Source organism: Rhinatrema bivittatum, chromosome 10, assembly GCF_901001135.1.
Source record: "Rhinatrema bivittatum chromosome 10, aRhiBiv1.1, whole genome shotgun sequence".
Lineage (NCBI taxonomy): Eukaryota > Metazoa > Chordata > Amphibia > Gymnophiona > Rhinatrematidae > Rhinatrema > Rhinatrema bivittatum.
The window spans coordinates 97,364,134-97,381,524 of record NC_042624.1 but is presented as its reverse complement, the minus strand read 5'-3'; the positions used below and the strand labels follow the sequence as shown (position 1 = coordinate 97,381,524).

General features: G+C 48.0%; 1 protein-coding gene across 2 annotated transcripts in view; it reads left to right on the top strand.

Moving 5' to 3' along the window:
• SRSF11 (serine and arginine rich splicing factor 11) overlaps positions 1-17,391 on the top strand; it is a 147,824-nt gene that overhangs the window by 119,163 nt on the left and 11,270 nt on the right. For both annotated transcript variants that reach the window (XM_029618373.1, XM_029618374.1), the window contains exon 11: positions 14,178-14,273. In XM_029618373.1, coding sequence (XP_029474233.1) covers positions 14,178-14,273 — 96 coding nt within the window. The remainder of the gene's footprint in view (positions 1-14,177; positions 14,274-17,391) is intronic.

The window sequence follows — 17,391 nt, the reverse complement described above, 5'->3', positions numbered from 1 at the left end:
CATGCGAAGACTACTGTCAGGGAGTCCTCTCCCTCTATCTCCTCACAGGGATCTGCCCCAACAAGGCCCAATCCTCCACGAAGACCCAACTCCATTCTCTCTTACGGTCTGGTCATTGAGAGGACACGCCTGAAGAAGAGCGGATACTCAGGGGTGGTGATTGACACTCTGCTCTGAGCACGTAAGTTTTCCACATCTCTAACCTACATATGAATATGGAGAATATTCGAAGCATGGTGTGAAGACTGTGACATCCTCCCTCAGACAGTCGAAATTCCCACAATCCTGGAATTCCTGCAGAACGGCTTACAGAAGGGGTTATCTCTCAACTCCATCAAGGTGCAGGTGGCCGCATTGGCCTGCTACAGAGCCAAGGTCGGGGGGCGGCAGCCTAGCCTCTCATTTGGACTTCTCCCGTTGCCTGAAAGGGGTCAAACAGATCCGACCACCACTGAAGTGGCCGGTACCCTTATGGAATCTCAACCTAGTCCTAGACTTCCTAGCAGGAGCCTCCTTCAGACCCACCCGCGGTCTATCCCTCCAACTTAACACTGAAGACTCATTCCTAGTAGCAGTCTGCTCGGCCCGTCGCATCTCCGAGCTTCAAGCACTTCGAGCACTGTCCTGTCGAGAACTCTTCCTCATGTTCACACCGGGATCCATACAGCTACGCATGGTCCCCTCCTTCCTCCCATCTAAACCAAACCATCTCACTACCATCGCCAGACGAGCATAAGGACTCGGAAAAATCTTGCCACCTTCACCATCTTAACGTCGGCAGACTCCTACTCGGATATCTGGAAAGGTCGGACTCCGTACGAAAGACGGACCACCTCTTCGTCCACAGTGGGAAGAAACAAGGGGAAGCGGCCTCACGGACAACCATAGCCCGCTGGATCAAATAAGCTATCAAGGCGGCCTACGTAGAGGCAGGCAAGCCTCCACCTCTGCAAGTCAAGGCTCATTCCACTACAGCCCAGGCGGTCTACGTCTAAGGGAGTCTCTGGGTCCTCCAAAGCTAAGAGCCCTTTGCATAAAGGGGCTCATCAGACTGATACTGATTCCACGGACCAGGATATGGACCCAGGGGACCAGGACCCGCAGGGCAAGCCTCTGATGTGGGGGGGGGGGATACAGACCCTGATCAACATCCACAGGATCAAGCACGAGGCTCTCACATTGTGGAAGGAGATGATCCTAAGGTGGTCTGTCTGTTTAGGAGGGAGGAGTTGGCTCCGCTTATCCCTGCCATACTCGGAGAGCTAGGCATAGATGGGCCGCCAGAGGAGTCCAGGCTAGGGGCCATGGACCCAGTGATGTTGGGTCTGAGGGGCCCGGCTACTTCCTTTCCTTTTCATTTTTCTGCCACAGACTTGCTATATAGAGAATGGGATACCTTGGATCTGGGATTGAAAGTTAGCAAGGCTATGGATAAGCTATATCCTCTTCCGGAGGAAGCAATTGATACTGTGGGTGCTCAAGGTGGACGTGGCGATGTCCGCAGTCACCAAAAAGACCACAATCCTGGTTACGGGTGCTACAGCCCTGAAGGACCTGCAGGGTAGAAAGTTGGAGCTGCAACTCAAGAAAATTTTTGAAGTCTCGGCACTGGGAGTGTGGACAGCTATGTGCAGCAATTTTGCCTTACGAGCGGGCCTTCGCTGGGTTCAGCAGTTACAGGCTAATGCTGGACTTTCCAATGCAAGAGCACAGCAAGCAGGGTGTCTGGAAGCTTCGATCGCTTATAGTGCGGATGCACTTTATGATCTGTTACGGACTTCGGCCAGATGCATGGTGTTGGCAGTCTCGGCTGGTCGGCGGATATTTCCTCCAAGGCTCAGCTGGGGTCGTTGCCTTTCAAGGGTAAATTGCTTTTTGGCAAGGACCTCGAGGATATGATTCAATCTCTGGGGGAGAACAAGGTTCACCGACTGCCAGAAGATAGGCCCAAGTCGAGGGGCTCCTTTTCTTCACAGTCTCAACTCAGAGAGAATTGGAGATTTCGCCCATCCAGAGCTCCAGCTTCTTCCTTTCAGCAAGCGTCCGGTCGCCAACAGTCCTGGTCTCAGCCCTTTCGTGGCTGACTCTTTGGCAGAGCCGGGGCTACCCAGACCGCATCTAGGGCCAAGTCTTCTCAATGAAGGGATGCCGACCCATTCCTCTGTTCCAGCTGTCGGGGGCAGATTGTCCCTTTTTTATGAGGAATGGGTCAAGGTGACGTTGGACCAGTGGGTCCTTACTGTGATAAATCAAGGCTACGCTTTAGATTTTGCACATCGCCTTCCAGAGTGGTTTCTGGTCTCCCCATGCAGTTACGAAGAGAAATGACAGGCAGTACAAGATACCTTGCAACACCTTCTGCAACACAGTGCCATCACCCCGGTTCCTCAGACGGAGCAGCGAAAAGGGCATTATTCCATTTACTTCGTAGTCCCCAAAAAAGAGGGGTCCTTCCGACCCATTCTGGATTTTAAGCGCGTAAACCGCTGCCTCAAGGTGCCACGTTTTCACATGGAGACGTTACGGTCCGTCATTGCCTCGGTAAGAAAAGAGTTTCTGGTGTCACTGGACCTAACGGGAGCGTATCTTCACATAGGCATTCGGGCCGACCACCAGAAGTTTCTGAGGTTCTCTGTGATGGGTCGCCATTTTCAGTTTCGAGCTTTGCCCTTCAGTCTTGCCACTGCGCCCAGAACGTTTACCAAGATAATGGTTGTGGTGGCGGCTCATCTGCGCAGAGATGGGTTCCTGGTGCATCCATACCTGGACGGCTGGCTAATTCTGGCAAAATCGGAGTCGCTTAGCCAGTTGGCAATTCGCAAAGTGCTTCAACTACTGCGATCGCTGGGTTGGGTGATCAACTTAGCCAAGAGCCGACTGGTGCCCACCCAGTCTTTGGAGTTTTTGGGAGCTCTATTCGACACTCAACAGGGGAGAGTGTTCCTTACCTCAGACCGAATTGTCAAGCTACAAGGACAAGTGCAGGACTTATTGGCCAACCGACTCCTCAGAGTGCGGGATTATTTGCGGGTTCTCGGCTCCATGACTTCCACCCTGGAGCTGGTGTGCCCTGGGCCTTTGCTCATATGCGTCCTTTACAGTCAGCGTTGCTTTCGCGTTGGAATCCAGTCTCTGAACAGTTTCATTTACCTCTTCCTCTTACGGACACGGCGAGCTCCAGTCTCGATTAGTGGCTTATCTCAGACAACTTATCCCGAGGAGTTCCCCTGGAGGTGCCCGAATGGACATTGGTGACCACGGATGCCATCCTCTCCAGTTGGGGAGCGGTTTGCCTGAGGAAGTCTGTGCAGGGACAATGGTCCCAGGAAGAATCTCAGTAGTCGATCAATCATCTGGAAATTGGGGCAGTGTGGTTAGTGTTGCAAGTGTTCCGCCCTCTCCTCCAGGGGAAATAAGTCAGGATTCTTTCCGACAATGCGATCATAGTGGCTTATGTCAATTGCCAAGGGGGAGCCAAGAGCCAGCCAGTGGCCACGGAAGCCCGGCAGCTGATCAGCTAGGCGAAGAAGCATTTAGTAAGTATTGCAGCGTCTCACATGGCAGGAGTCGACAACGTTCAGGCGGACTTTCTCAGACGGTACCGCCTCGATCCCGGGAAATGGGAGCTCGCAGACGAAGCTTTCCAGTTCATATGCGACACGTGGGGCGTACCCCGCATGGATCTTATGGCAACGTTTCAGAACGCCAAGGCTCCGCGCTTCTTCGGTCGCCACAGAGAAACAGGAGCAGAAGGGGTAGATGCCCTGGTGCTGCCCTGGCCGACCGATGTGCTGCTGTACGTCTTCCCTCCTTGGCCGCTGATAGACAAAGTGCTCAGGAGAGTGGAGATACACCCAGCTGAAACCCAGGAGTCTGCACTGATCAGGAATGAAAATTATCAGGTAAGAAACTAATTTTCCTTTACAGGTAAGCAACTCTGCTTTACCTTAGCAGTGAGAAAATCAGTCACGAGGCATTCCTATAATTTCAAATGGATGAGATCTGCTGTATGGTGCTGTACAAATCATGAGGATCCCTTTCACTGTTCAATGTCTATGATATTTCAGTATTCCATTTCTCAATGTTGGTCTGAGTACGATAAGCAACTGTCATCAACAAATAGATGTCATCAAACAGCAATGGCAAAATTTATGAAAGGATTATCACTTGTGCTTTCCAGTCAAATACTAGCAGCCTAATAGGATTTGAATACCGTTCTTTCACAGTTGATGAAAGCCCCTTTCAAGCCCTTGGCAACAACAGATGTGAAATTTCTTTCCTGGAAATTCTTTATCGCAGTTACCTCAGCAAGAAGTGAGCTTCAGGCACTAGTAATCTATGAACCATATATGCAGATTTTTAAGAATATAGAATAATTTTAAGAATGCATCCAAAATTTTTACCAGAGATAGTCTCACAATTTCATTTAAATGAGTCCATGATGGGTACCGGTGTTTTCCCCCACACTGTATTCTCAGACCCTATGAGGAAAGGCTAAAGAGGCTAGGGCTGTTCAGCTTGGAGAAGACTGCTGAGGGGGGATATGATAGAGGTCTATAAAATCATGAGAGGTCTAGAATGAGTAAATGTGAATTGGTTGTTTACTGTTTCGGATAATAGAAGTTAGCAAGTAGCACATTTAAAACAAATCGGAGAATGTTTTTTGGTTTTTTTTTCCACTCAATGCACAATTAAACTCTGGAATTTGTTGCCAGAGGATATGGTTAGGACACATAGTGTAGCTGGGTTTAAAAAAGGTTTGGATAAGTTTATGAAGAGAAGTCCATTAACTGCTATTAATCGAGTTGACTTAGGGAATAGCCACTGCTATTACTGGCATTAGTAGTATGGGATCTACTTAATGTTTAGGTACTTGCCAGGTACTTGTAATCTGGATTGGCCACTGTTGGAAACAGAATGCTGGGCTTGAAGGATCCTTAGTATGACCCAGCTTGGCAACTTCTTATGTTGTTGTAATGTTTTCATACCCTGGATTGCAGGAGAGCCTTGCTGTTTTAGGTTGGATAGGATTCCACTATTCAGAAAATCACAACAATTATTTTTATCATTTGATCACAGGTTTCAAGGTCATGTACTAAAGAAGCAGACCTTATCTAGCTGGTTGGCTGTGTACATCTTTCTGCTACTCAGCAGCAGGACTTTAAAAAATTAAAGCTCAACAAGTACAGGCAGCCACAACATCAGTGGCATTTGGTAGTTCAGCATTATTACAGAACATCTGCAAAGCAGCCAACTGGACCTCTGTTCATACTTTTGCTAAGGATTACTGCTTAAAGGAGGATTTTTCTAGAGGTAGTAACTTCGGTCAAGTAATGGCTTCAACTATCTGCCATCTTTACAGGTTGCATTTTCTGTACCAGTTAGTCTTTCCTTATAATATGTAACCCTAAGCTTTGAAGTCCCCATTTGGGTGGCTATTTGCTTATCTACAGAGAAAACTAGATTGCTTACCTGTAATGGATGCTCTTCTTGGATAGCAGAACAAATCTTCTATATAATCCATCCGTCCTCCCCATTTAGTTGAAACTTAACTTGTGAAAAAACTGAGGAGACTTGCGTGACATTGGCAACATGGGAAACCCTACTCATGCTCAGTTGCTTAAAAGATATTGCTTCTGAACTTGAGGAGAGTGTTCCATTTCAGTGCCATGTGAGGACTACACCCACTTTTGCAGCTGATCTGTTCTGCTGTTCACGGAGATCACCTGTTGCAGGTAAGCAATCTTGCTTTCTTCTGGACCTTTTTAGGAAGAGAACTAGAGAGATATGTTCAGTGGCCTCTGAAGGATTCGGTGTGGAGGATGAGTTGGAAGAGATGGTTATTTAATTCAGGAAAGAGGAATTATCCTTAATTGTTTTGTTTCTGTGGATTTTGAATATTGTGGAAGTCAAGACGGAGGAGGAGATGGAGGAGAATCTCATCATGATGCAGTAAAGAAGCCCCTATGAGCCTTTCCCATGCACAAAGTGATAAGAGATCTAGTCTCAGCAGAATGGAAGTATCCAGAGGGAACTTCTACAGGAAGCAAGGCAATGTTAAAGTTGTAGCCTTTCCTGGATGAGTAGAGAGAGAAATTAAAGAACTCTGGAATAGGCCTTGATCTGCATGATCATGAGAAAGACCATAATTCCAGTTAAGAGGGTAATGTGCATGTCATGGATAGGATCTTCAAGCTTTAGGATCAATTATGAAGATTGTTAGCAGTTAGGAATCTCAGGGTGTGGGTTCAGTGGTGATGGTGCTAGATCTGGTGCAGTGGGCAAGAACACACATGAGGCCTGATCAGAGCCCTATTATCAAGGTGTCTCCTCAGTCCCAAGAGTACTCAGTGAGGATTCCCTTGTAGAAGGAGAGAAAATGAACATAGCTTGGGTGCCGGCATCCAGCAACCTTGCAATTGGCATAAATCTCAATAGCCCCAAATGGATAACTATAACGATGTATGCCAGACTTTTTGGTTGAGGAGCGCATTGTCAAATTCAGGTGGCTCAGACGACTTGGAGTACAGTGGAAGCCAAGTGGTCAATCATTTGGAAGCAAGAGCAGTCAGGAAAGCCCCTTGCTGAAAGGTCAGGTGATTCACGTCCTATGAGACAGTGCTACAATCGTCAAGAAGGGACCAAACGTCCTCAGGTAGAGGGGGAATCAAAATGTCTGCTAGAAGGGGTGGAATAACATATAAGAATGCTCTCAGTGGCCCACATAGCATGAGTGAAGAATATTCAAGTAGACTTCTTGAGCCAGAACACTGGATTTGAGAGAGTAAGCTCAGTCCAAAGAGACCTTCTCCCCTGATTTGAAATGTTCTTCATTGGAGGGAGCCATTATTGGACTTGATAGCCATTTACAGAAACTCCAGTTCCCTGTACGTACCCAGATCAGTTCAGACAGTGGGTTATGTCCCTTCCAGCAGGTGGAGTCAGAGCAAAACTCAAAGGCTGGCCTCTTATAAGCTGGAGCGCCCTCTCTGCCCCTTCTGTATTTCTCTGACTCCAGCAGGTGAAAGGCAGCAGTCTCTTCGGTCCTCCAGCTAGCTTACAAAGGGGAACTTTTCTTTTTTCCTTCTTATTTCTCTTGAAGTATTTCTTTTTTGGATGGATCTCTTTAATTTAAAAAAAAAAAAAAAAAGAAGAGAGAACTTTATAACAAATTTTACTCTCGGCAAATTCTCAGGGATTCTCTCCCTCAGCTCTAGGCTCCAACTTGCAAGCAGAGCCAGTGGTTCTTTTCTTTTCTTTCTGGGGGTAAGTGCCGTTCCTTTTTATTACTTTCAGGTCCAGCTTTTTTCTTCTGGAGGGAGTTCAGGGGTGCACGATGGTGGTCCAGTCTCTTCCCCCCCCTCCCCTCCAACGACATAGTGGCCTGCCCTGAGAGGTTGTTGCCTCGGCAGTTTCCAGAGAAGCGTTATTCCTCTGGTTTTTCAGGCTTCTAAGCCTTGTCGTTGCTCTGCTAGCGGACGCCTGCTTCCCGCTCCAGTCAGCCTGCAGTTGGCGGCTCTGCCGAACAGCTATGCCACACCTGTCTCGTTGCTGCACCTGTGGAGAGCCGAGTTCGCGGCTCTCCAGGGAGGGTATTTGCGTGAGATGTCTCCCCGGCGGGGAGGGTTCCTCAAAAGCGGCTGGCGGCTTTATTCGCGCTCACAGGCGTGTCTCTCAGCAGGAACGGTGGCCATTTTGGATTCCCCGCCACCAACTCCCGCGCAGCCAGGCCTTGACTCGGACTTCGATTTTTCCACTGATTTCATTTTATTGTTACACAGTGCATATTTGGCCAGCATGAGCCACCAGCAGGGTTCTGCTGCGGGGCTACCTCAAAGTAATTCGTTGGTCAGATCCAGGCTGTGGTCAACTTTCTGGATCCCAGGATGACGTTGGGATCTCCCAACCAGGGGGTACGCTAGGAGCCAGTCGCCGCCCCCCCCCCCCTCCCCCCGGAGCAGGGGGACAGCAACCAGCTCTGTATCCGCTCCGGATGATCCAGACACGGATGACCTTTCTTCTCCCATGCAGGTGGAAGGGGATGACCCAAGGGTCCTGTGTCTCTTTCAAAGGGACGAGTTGGACCCCTGATTTCTCACATCCTAGCCGAGCTGGACATAGATACCCCTCCGGACCCTCCTGCTCCTGCTGCATCATCCCGGAAGGGCGGCCCGCTCCTCGTCTGTCAGCACCCTCCTTCTCAAACTTTCTCTTTCCATTCGATTCTACTGCAACTGTTAACTAGAGAATGGGATTCGCCGGAGTCTTCTCTCACGGTGGGCAAAGCTATGGATAAGCTCTACCCTCTACCTGAAGAGTGCCTGGAGCTCCTGAGGGTCCCTAAAGTGGACGCGTCTGTGTTGGCGGTTACAAAACGCACCATAATTCCGGTTACTGGTGGAACGGCCCTAAAGGATCTACAGGGGCCGTAAGTTGGAAGTCTACCTCAAACGGATTTTTGAGGAGTCTGCTCTGGGGGTCCGGGCTGCCATCTGCAGCTCTCTCATGCAGCGTGCAGGGCTTCGTTGGCTACAGCAACTGCTTAGGGCCCAGGATTTGCCGCCCGAGGAAGCTCAGCAGGCTGAGCGTCTGGAAGCAGTCATGGTGTATGGGGCGGACGCTCTTTATGACCTCCGGGACCTTGCCAGGTCCATGGTTTCAGTGGTCTTAGCCAGGCGGCTCCTTTGGCTTCGCAACTGGTTGGCGGATTCATCTTCCAAGGCACAATTGGTTTCGCTTCCTTTTAAAGGAAAACTGCTTTTCGGCAAGGACTTGGAACAGCTCATCAAATCACTCAGGGAGAACAAAGTCCATAAGCTGCCAGAAGATCGGCCAAGGACCTTTCAGGCCTTCAGCTCTTCCAGATCTCGCTTCCAGGGGCAACGACTGTTTCGTCAGACCAGGCCTCCAGCACAAAGGCCACCGTGCTCACGCTCTCAGTCCTGGTCTCATCCTTTTCGTGGCCAGAGAACAGTTCGAGACAACCTCCCCCACGGGGCTCCTGCCAAGTCTTCCCAATAAAGGCTTGCCGACCCACTCTTCCATTCCCAGGATAGGCGGCCGCCTGTCTTTCTTCTACAAGGAGTGGGTCAAGATCACCTCAGATCAATGGGTCTTAGACATTCTCCGACACGGCTACGATTTGGCATTTGCTCGACTCCTAAGGGACAGGTTTCCTCTTCTCCCCCTGCGGAAGCTTTCAGAAGCAGGCCATGGTCCAACAGAAGCTCGACCATCTCTTGGCCCTCGGGGTCATCCTCCCGGTGCCACCGAGGGAACAAGGATTAGGCCATTATTCTGTCTACTTCGTGGTTCCCAAGAAAGAAGGCTTCTTTCGTCCCATCCTGGACCTCAAACTGGTCAACAAGGCTCTCAAGATGCCTCACTTTCGTATGGAGACCTTACGGTCAGTCGTGGCGGTGGTGCACCGTGGGGAGTTCCTGGCCTCCTTGGCCCTGACAGAGGCGTATCTCCACATCCCCATCTTCAAAGCACATCAACGCTTCTTGCGTTTCAAGGTCCTCAGCCAGCATTTCCAGTTCCAGGCCTTACCATTCGGGTTGGCGACTGCTCCCTGCACCTTCACCAAGATCATGGTAGTGGTGGCAGCTGCTCTACACCGGGAAGGAATCTTAGTCCATCCCTACCTGGACGACTGGCTCATTCGGGTGAAGTCTAAAGAACTGTGTCTTCAAGCGGTGGAACGAGTCTTGCACCTTCTCTGCTTCCTCGGCCGGGTCGTAAATTTCCCCAAACGCAACCTTACTCCTTCTCAGACCCTAGCCTTCTTAGGAGCACGCTTCAATACCAACGCCGGGAAAGTCTTCCCGCGCCAGGATCGGGCTCAGTCTCTTGTAATGCAGGTCCAGCGCTTCCGGAGTCTCCAACTTTCCACAGCGTGGGATTACCTCCAAGTCCTAAGCACTATGGCTTCTACTATAGATTTAGTGCCGTGGGCTTTTGCGCATATACGCCCCTTATAGAAGGCATTGCTCTCCCGCTGGAAGCCGGAATCAGGATTTTCAAGCCCTACTTCCGCTGCCCGACATAGCCAGCCGCAGCCTGGGCTGGTGGCTCAGCCTCGACCACTTACTGAAGGGAGGGGATCTGGAGGTCCCACAATGGGTGATCATCACAATGGTTGCTAGCCTCTCCAGTTGGGGAGCAGTGTGCCAGCGGCAGTCGGCTCAGGGTCTTTGGACGTCACTCCAGGCCTCATGGCCGATCAACCGGCTGGAGACTAGAGCGGTCCGTCTTGCCCTGCAGTGATTCCTCCCTTTGGTTCATCGTCAAGCGGTGCGGATCCTCTCCGACAGTGCAACCACGGTGGCATACATCAATTGCCAAGGAGGGACGAGGAGCCAACATGTCACGCGGGAAGTGGACAAGCTGATGGCGTGAGAGGAGCTGCACCTTTCTCGCCTCGCCGCGTCCCCCATAGCCAGGGTCGACAACATTCAGGCGGACTTCCTAAGCTGACAACGCATAGATCCAGGGGAGTGGGAGCTCTCCGAGGAAGCGATGTCGCTCCTCTTCAGCAGATGGGGAGCCCCACACCTGGACACCCACTCCAGAACACGAAGGCTCCCCGCTTCTTCAGCCGCCGACGAGAACATGGCGCAGAGGGCATGGATGCTCTCGTTCTTCCCTGGCTGCAAAATCTCCTCCTCTATGTATTCCCGCCATGGCCCCTGGTGGGCAAGGTGCTGTGCAGAATAGAGCTTCATCGGGGGCCTGTCATTCTGGTGGCCCCGGAATGGCCTCGAAGACCATGGTTTGCAGACCTAGTCAACATAGCGGTCTACAGTCCTCTCCGCCTCGGACGCCTCCCGAACCTTCTGCGCCAAGGGCCAGTATTTTTAGACCGGGCAGATCGCTTCTGTCTTGCGGCATGGCTTTTAAACAGCGGAGGTTGAGGAGATGTAGCTATCCAGAAGCAGTCATCTCCACGCTCCTCAAGGTGCGAAAGACGTCCACCTCCATTTCCTATGTCCAGATCTGGAAAGTGTTTGAAGCTTGGTGCGCTTCCATGGACATCTCTCTGTGCTGGGCTTCCATTGCACATGTTTTGTCTTTCCTACAGTGTGGCCTGGACAAGGGCTTGGCATACAATTCCCTGCAGGTTCAGGTCGCAGCACTTGGGGCTCTGGTTCGTCATCAGGAGGCAGCTCTTCTTTCTGCTCATCCGGATATCGTCCGATTCTTGAAAGGAGTAAAGCATGTCAGACCACCAATTCACCTCCTCTGTCCTTCGTGGAGTCTCAACTTGGTCCTTCGGGTGCTCACCGGCCCGCCATTTGAGCCTTTGCGGAGCGCATCTCTCAAGGAGCTCACCCTCAAGGCAGCCTTCCTTGTGTCCATTTGTTCTGTGCGCCGGATTTCGGAGTTGCAGGCTCTATCCGGCAGAGAGCCTTTTCTCCGTTTTACGGACTCCGAGGTATCCCTGTCCATAGTGCCCTTCTTCTTGCCTAAGGTGGTTTCGCCTTTTCATCTGAATCAGTCGGTGGAACTTCTTTCCTTCGCCGCCGAGGATCGGCTGGAACTTTGGAGACTGGATGTCAAGCGGGTTCTTATTCATTATCTGGAGGTCACCAATGAGTTTCGCTTATTGGACCACCTGTTTGTTCTCTGGAGTGGTCCCAGGCGCGGCCAAAACCACAATTGCGCGCTGGTTGAAGGATGCCATTGCCTCAGCGTATATTGGTGTTGGCCGTCGCCCTCCAGACGGCATCAAGGCTCATTCGCTCCGTGCCCAAGCAACCTTCTGGGCGGAGAGTGGATCTGTCTCGCCGCAGGAGATATGTAGTCCTGCTACATGGAAATCGTTGCATACCTTTGCACGGCACTATCACTTGAATCTGCAACCTCCTGGGTTTGGCTCCTTTGGCGACCAGGTCCTTCAAGCCGGGCTATGCGGGGCCCACCCTACTTAGGGAAGTTTTGGTACATCCCACTGTCTGGACTGATCCAGGTACATACAGGGAAAAGAAAATTATTCCTTACCTGCTAATTTTCGTTCCTGTAGTACCACGGATCAGTCCAGACTCCCACCCTCAGAATCATGGGTTTGGGATAGATGCTCTCCTTACCAGCATCTATTTTCCTATCTGCTCTCTGCTGTTATTACTGTTCTTACTAGTTGGTTCACGTTGCAAGTTGTTTGCCTGTTGGCATGTTTCTTCCAAAATTTTGATGCGGTTAATACATTCAGTATTTTATACCGCTTCCTTGATCCATCCAAACGTTTTTTCTCTTGCTTTGATATTCTTAATACTGAAGGGACAGAGAGAGTGCTCCAGCTTATAAGAGGCCAGCCTTCGAGTTTTGCTCTGACTCCACCTGCTGGAAGGGGGACATAACCCACTGTCTGGACTGATCCGTGTTACTACAGGAACGAAAATTAGCAGGTAAGGAATAATTTTCTTAGAGAGGAGTTCTTCAGTCACAGAAAGGAGCAAGGATGCAGGAGTTTGGATGCCCTAATTCAGGATTGGCTATGTTAGGGTCTTCTGTTTGTTTCCTCCAAGGCCATTGTTGAGCAGAGTCATTCAGAGAATAGAAAGACATCATGGTCATGTGATTTTTGGTGACTCCCATCTGGTCCAGGCATCCTTAATTTGCAGATCTGGTAAGGTTACTAGACAGGAAGCAGCCCTTGTTGCCCCAGTCCAGAAGCATGTTATGCCAGGGCCCGGTGGTTGATGAGGAACTGGATTGATTTTGTCTTACAGCATGGCTTTTGAAAAGAACCAACTGAATAAGAAGTTATCTGGAGGGAGTGATCTCTACTCTTGCAAGCTAGAAAGATATCCACATTTCTTGCAAATGTGAGGATACAGAAAGTGTTTGAGCTAAGGTGTGCAGACTAAGATTTGACAGCACAAAAGGCTTCCTTGGTGACTATTTTGGCCTTTTTTCTTCTGGATTTGGAAAAGAGGCTAGCCTTGAATTCACTGAAGGTGCAGGTAGCAACTATTGGCTGTTATAGAGGCTTTCTTAGAGATGGAATACTAGCCTCTCATCTGAAAAGTATCCAACTTTGAAAACAGTTGATTTAGTTGCAATCTGTATGGCTAGTTGGATATCTAAGCTTCAGACCTTAGTCTGCAAAGAGCCATTCTTGGAATTCTCAAATGAGGTGGTTTTGATTCATACAGTCCCTTTATTGCTACCTAAAGTGGTGTTGCAGTTCCATCTTAATCAGAAGGACTCCTGTCCAGCCAGTTATGAGTGGTTGTGATCTCTGCAAAGTTGGACCTGCGTTGCTTGGACCTCTGCAACTTGTTCTTAAGGCAACAAATTTCAGAAGTAGGATTATCAGGATGAACTATTTAGCGAACCCAGAAAAGAAGAGGAAGTATTCAAGGCGTTCATATCATGATAGATTAAGGAGGCGATAAGTTCAGTTTATGTAGCTAGAGGTCAGCTGATGTCCAAAGGCCTCAAGGCTCATTCTGCAAGGGCTTAGGCTTCGTCATGGGCAGAATTATGTGTGGTGTTTCTAGATAAGATTTTCAGAGCAGCTACATTGATTCATTCTATGGTGCAGTGCTGCAGACTGTCCACTGAGAGCTCTTTGTTTATTTGCAAATAAGGAAGGATATTCATTTTTCTATCTCTGGTACTTCCTGTGGGGGCCTTGTTATTTTTCTATACAGATGTTCTATACAGATAACACTTTGTCAAAACATGGCCAAGGCGGATGTATTGGACCCATCACTGCATTCATTTTGTTTGGGTTTTTAATTGTATTTATGCTTTTACTGATATTAAATTTGTAATATTTTATCCTATGTGTTTTTGAATATTTTTATATGTTAACCATTTATTATCCTTTTGTCTTTTGTGTACTACTCTTGTTTTCCCATTTATTTGTGTGATTCACCCACCTCTTTTTGTCTTTCCAAGCAGTTGTTTTTCTCATGCTAAGTGAGAATTGAGAATAGTTCAGGAGTTAATGTGTAGAAACTTATAAAGTAATGTATATAAACCTATAATCCCAGACTGTTCATTCTAATTGAATACTTCAGCACAAGTATGAAAAACACTTTGCATTGCCTGTAATTGGTCGTGATCTGGCACTTAACATTTAACCTAGAGCATTTCATGAGCTAAGTTCATTACGTGGTTAGAATTGTTAACTTTTTTTAATTGTTGGCTTTTTAAATGCCCTGTAGAGATAGACGCCGCAGAAGAAGCAGGAGTGGAACACGGTCACCTAAGAAAGCAAGGTCACCCAAAAGAAAACCATCTCGTTCCCCATCTCCTAAAAGGTTTGTGTGCTAGCAAACACTTTGCTCTTACTAATTTTATGACTACTGGCTTCTGTTTATGCTGCATCTCAAAGTACAATGGAAACTATTTCCTATAACTGCACTCATGCACTCTAACATTTGTAATAATATAGCCATAATTTATTTTTCTTTTTGCAGTGAATCAAGTTTGATTCTGATTTGACCATTCAGACAGAGCAAGGTTTAATGTTAGAGAGTCACAAAGGAAGAGAAGTTGTATGTGCCTGACATTGGTAGGCTTCTGGACTTTAGATTGAAGTAGATCTAAAGGGAGTGGCTGCTAGCTAGGTTGTACATGAATTTCAAGCAACTGGTTTAAGATAGGAGGTTTCTGGGAGAAGGAAAAGATATTAATGAAAGATTTGAGCTGCTTTGCTATTTGGGTTCCCCAATTGAGCCACTATGGTGATAGAAATAGGATCATGGACTAAGAGAAATAAGTGATAAATGTTATATATACTAGTTTAGATGCAACAACTCTGGTATCTGTTGTCTTCTAGACATGCTAAATCCTAGTTTTGTATTCTGAATCCATCATATTTTAGTTTCAGGATACAGTTTTAAATTAGAAATGGTTGCTTTTTGTAAATTATTTAAAATATTGATCTTTCTATAAGGAGAAATATAATTCTCAGTGGTTGTTAAAATCAATTTCACACTTTGTCTCTAAATGTCTATCTTGTTTTATATATCTGTCTGTCCAGTGTCTCAGATCAGCTAGCAATTTCAATAGCTTTTTAATCAATATACCTAACTGGAAATAAAAAATGTGTATGGTTGCTGAGCTTGGCCAGAATTCCTACTTAATTTTAATCAAATAAGGGCATTGTAAAATTAAAAAAAAATACCCTTACCATTTATATTTGTCTAGTTCATGGAAGAAAAATGTCTTTTTACTGCAGTTATTGTGATATTCAGTGGATAATAGTTGCTAATGTTTGCCTAGAACAAGTAAGTTACTTTGTAAAAATTGAATTTTCTGTACATGATGCTGCTTTCTGACCTTCAGGTTATATCTGCTTGGTTGACTGCTTTAAAAAAAATATCTATTTTGTTAATTTATGAGGTAATTTTAAAATGAGCGTACATGCATCCATGCACACTCGTATCTGCGCACAAGCACAGATACACTAGAATTTTAAATCTTGCGCATGTATGCACCATCTGTTTGTAAGTATGCTCCTAATTTTAAGAGGTAACTTGAGGAAAGCTAGTACGCGTGTAAGAGGATTTTAAACATATTTGTGCAAGTCCCTTTCCCAGTTTTCCAATTAGTCCACCAGTTTGACCAGTTAATATCGAAGTCTTTCAGACCCCTCTGATTCTTCATTCTGCATGTCACCCAGCTGACCTGAACATCTCACCCTGTCCTATAAACCTTAAAACTCAAGATCTACAGACTTGCTCCTCAGGAAAAGCAGTAAAGTTATGCGGACATCTCATGTATGCGTGCTGCAGTTTTCAGTTTTAAAACATGGAGTTACACATGTAAGTGTCAGCCCTGCCCCTTTTCCGCCCCCCCCCTTGTGCGTACTGGTACATAAGAGTGCAATTTGCAGCTTTTTAAAATCCATATTGCTCATGTATTTTTGCATGAGCAATGCTTTTAAAATAGACACTGCATAATGAAGCTCTATGAGGATTTAAGATTGTTCTTTCAGAAGCTGACACCCTATTGTCAACTGCTGTCTACTCCTGAAGGAATTGTTTCCCAGGACACTGAGATTTTAACTGAAGGCTGCTTAAGTTCACCTGTATTAAGTTCCAGATGAAAACACACTTTACATTTTAGTGAGAAGGATGGAAGCAATTTGTATCAATTGGTACTTGATGTGTCAATGTGGTAATAATTTCAGGTTTTCAACTAAAGCAAATATATTGTTTTCCTAGCATGTAGCCAGATGAACTCAGGACCAATGGGTTATATACTCTCCTGCTAGCAGATGGAGACAGGTTTCAAAGCTGACATTACCTTAGATATACCCCTGCAGTGACCTCAGCCCTCCAGTATCTCTCCGTCTTCTAGCAGGTGTGGATGTGCTTTCCCTGCACTGGCATTGGTGGTATAGTGGGATTGCTGTACTCGTTAGAAGAGAAAAATTTACCTTTAAATTGGAGAAAGATTGAGCCCTGGTCTCCTGCGGTGATACCTTAAGATCCCTCCCCCAGTTGAGAATTCCTGAGGCGATTTCCAGGATCCCTCAGAGGTGTACCTTGGTCCGGTAGCTGGTTCCCGGTGTGAACGTTTCTGCCGAAGCAGCTGAAAGGCAGCAGGTGCAAGAAGCTGAACACAGTGATGACTGCCAAAGCCCTCTCCCCCCCCCCCCCCCAGCCGGAGACAGTCTCTGTACTCAGCCGGTAAATGCTGAGCCCAGGTAAGTAAAAGAAGAGTATTCCTCCCGATTCAGAGACGTGGAAGGGCTTTGGTAAGTCTTTCCTCCGGTCTCCTTGCTCGGCACGCCGTACCGATGATATTTCCGATCCTGTTGGGGCAAGGGAAGGGGGCTTCCGAGCGGGTTGAGCAGCCCCCTGATGGGCTAGGCCCTGTTTCAGGCTCAGTGGGCAATCCACGTGGCAGGCCGCGGTGCCATCTTGCGTGTGGTTTTGTGCGTTGCCATTGCCCCCATAGACCATTGGTACGCGCGGTGCAGGCCGGCTCTGCACACGCGCTGCGAGCCTAAAGAGACACATACATGCATGCATACCTGCATACATATGTTCACGCACAAGCACGCGCATAAGGGTGCTTCTTCTTGCACGCTTCGGAACAGATCTGTGCACACTCAATTTTGGGCGCCTGCCGGTTGAGCACGCAATTACCATTTAGCAAGGCTTCAGCAGCAAAGAAGCACAAGCAACACACTCTTTGTGCTGCCTGCCATATTAGGGCTACAGAGTCTGACCTGGAGTCCTACCTATGCCACTACTGTGAGGAGGCCCAGGGAGGGTTGGACTCCCAAAACTTTACCAAACAAGGCTCCTCCCATTCAGAAGATGGGTCTGCCACGATTTTATCCGGTAGCACCCCGGATCTGAGTAATCCTGGGTCTACCTCGGGAGAGGATACTTCAGCTGCACCTACCCCAGTTCCTCCGTG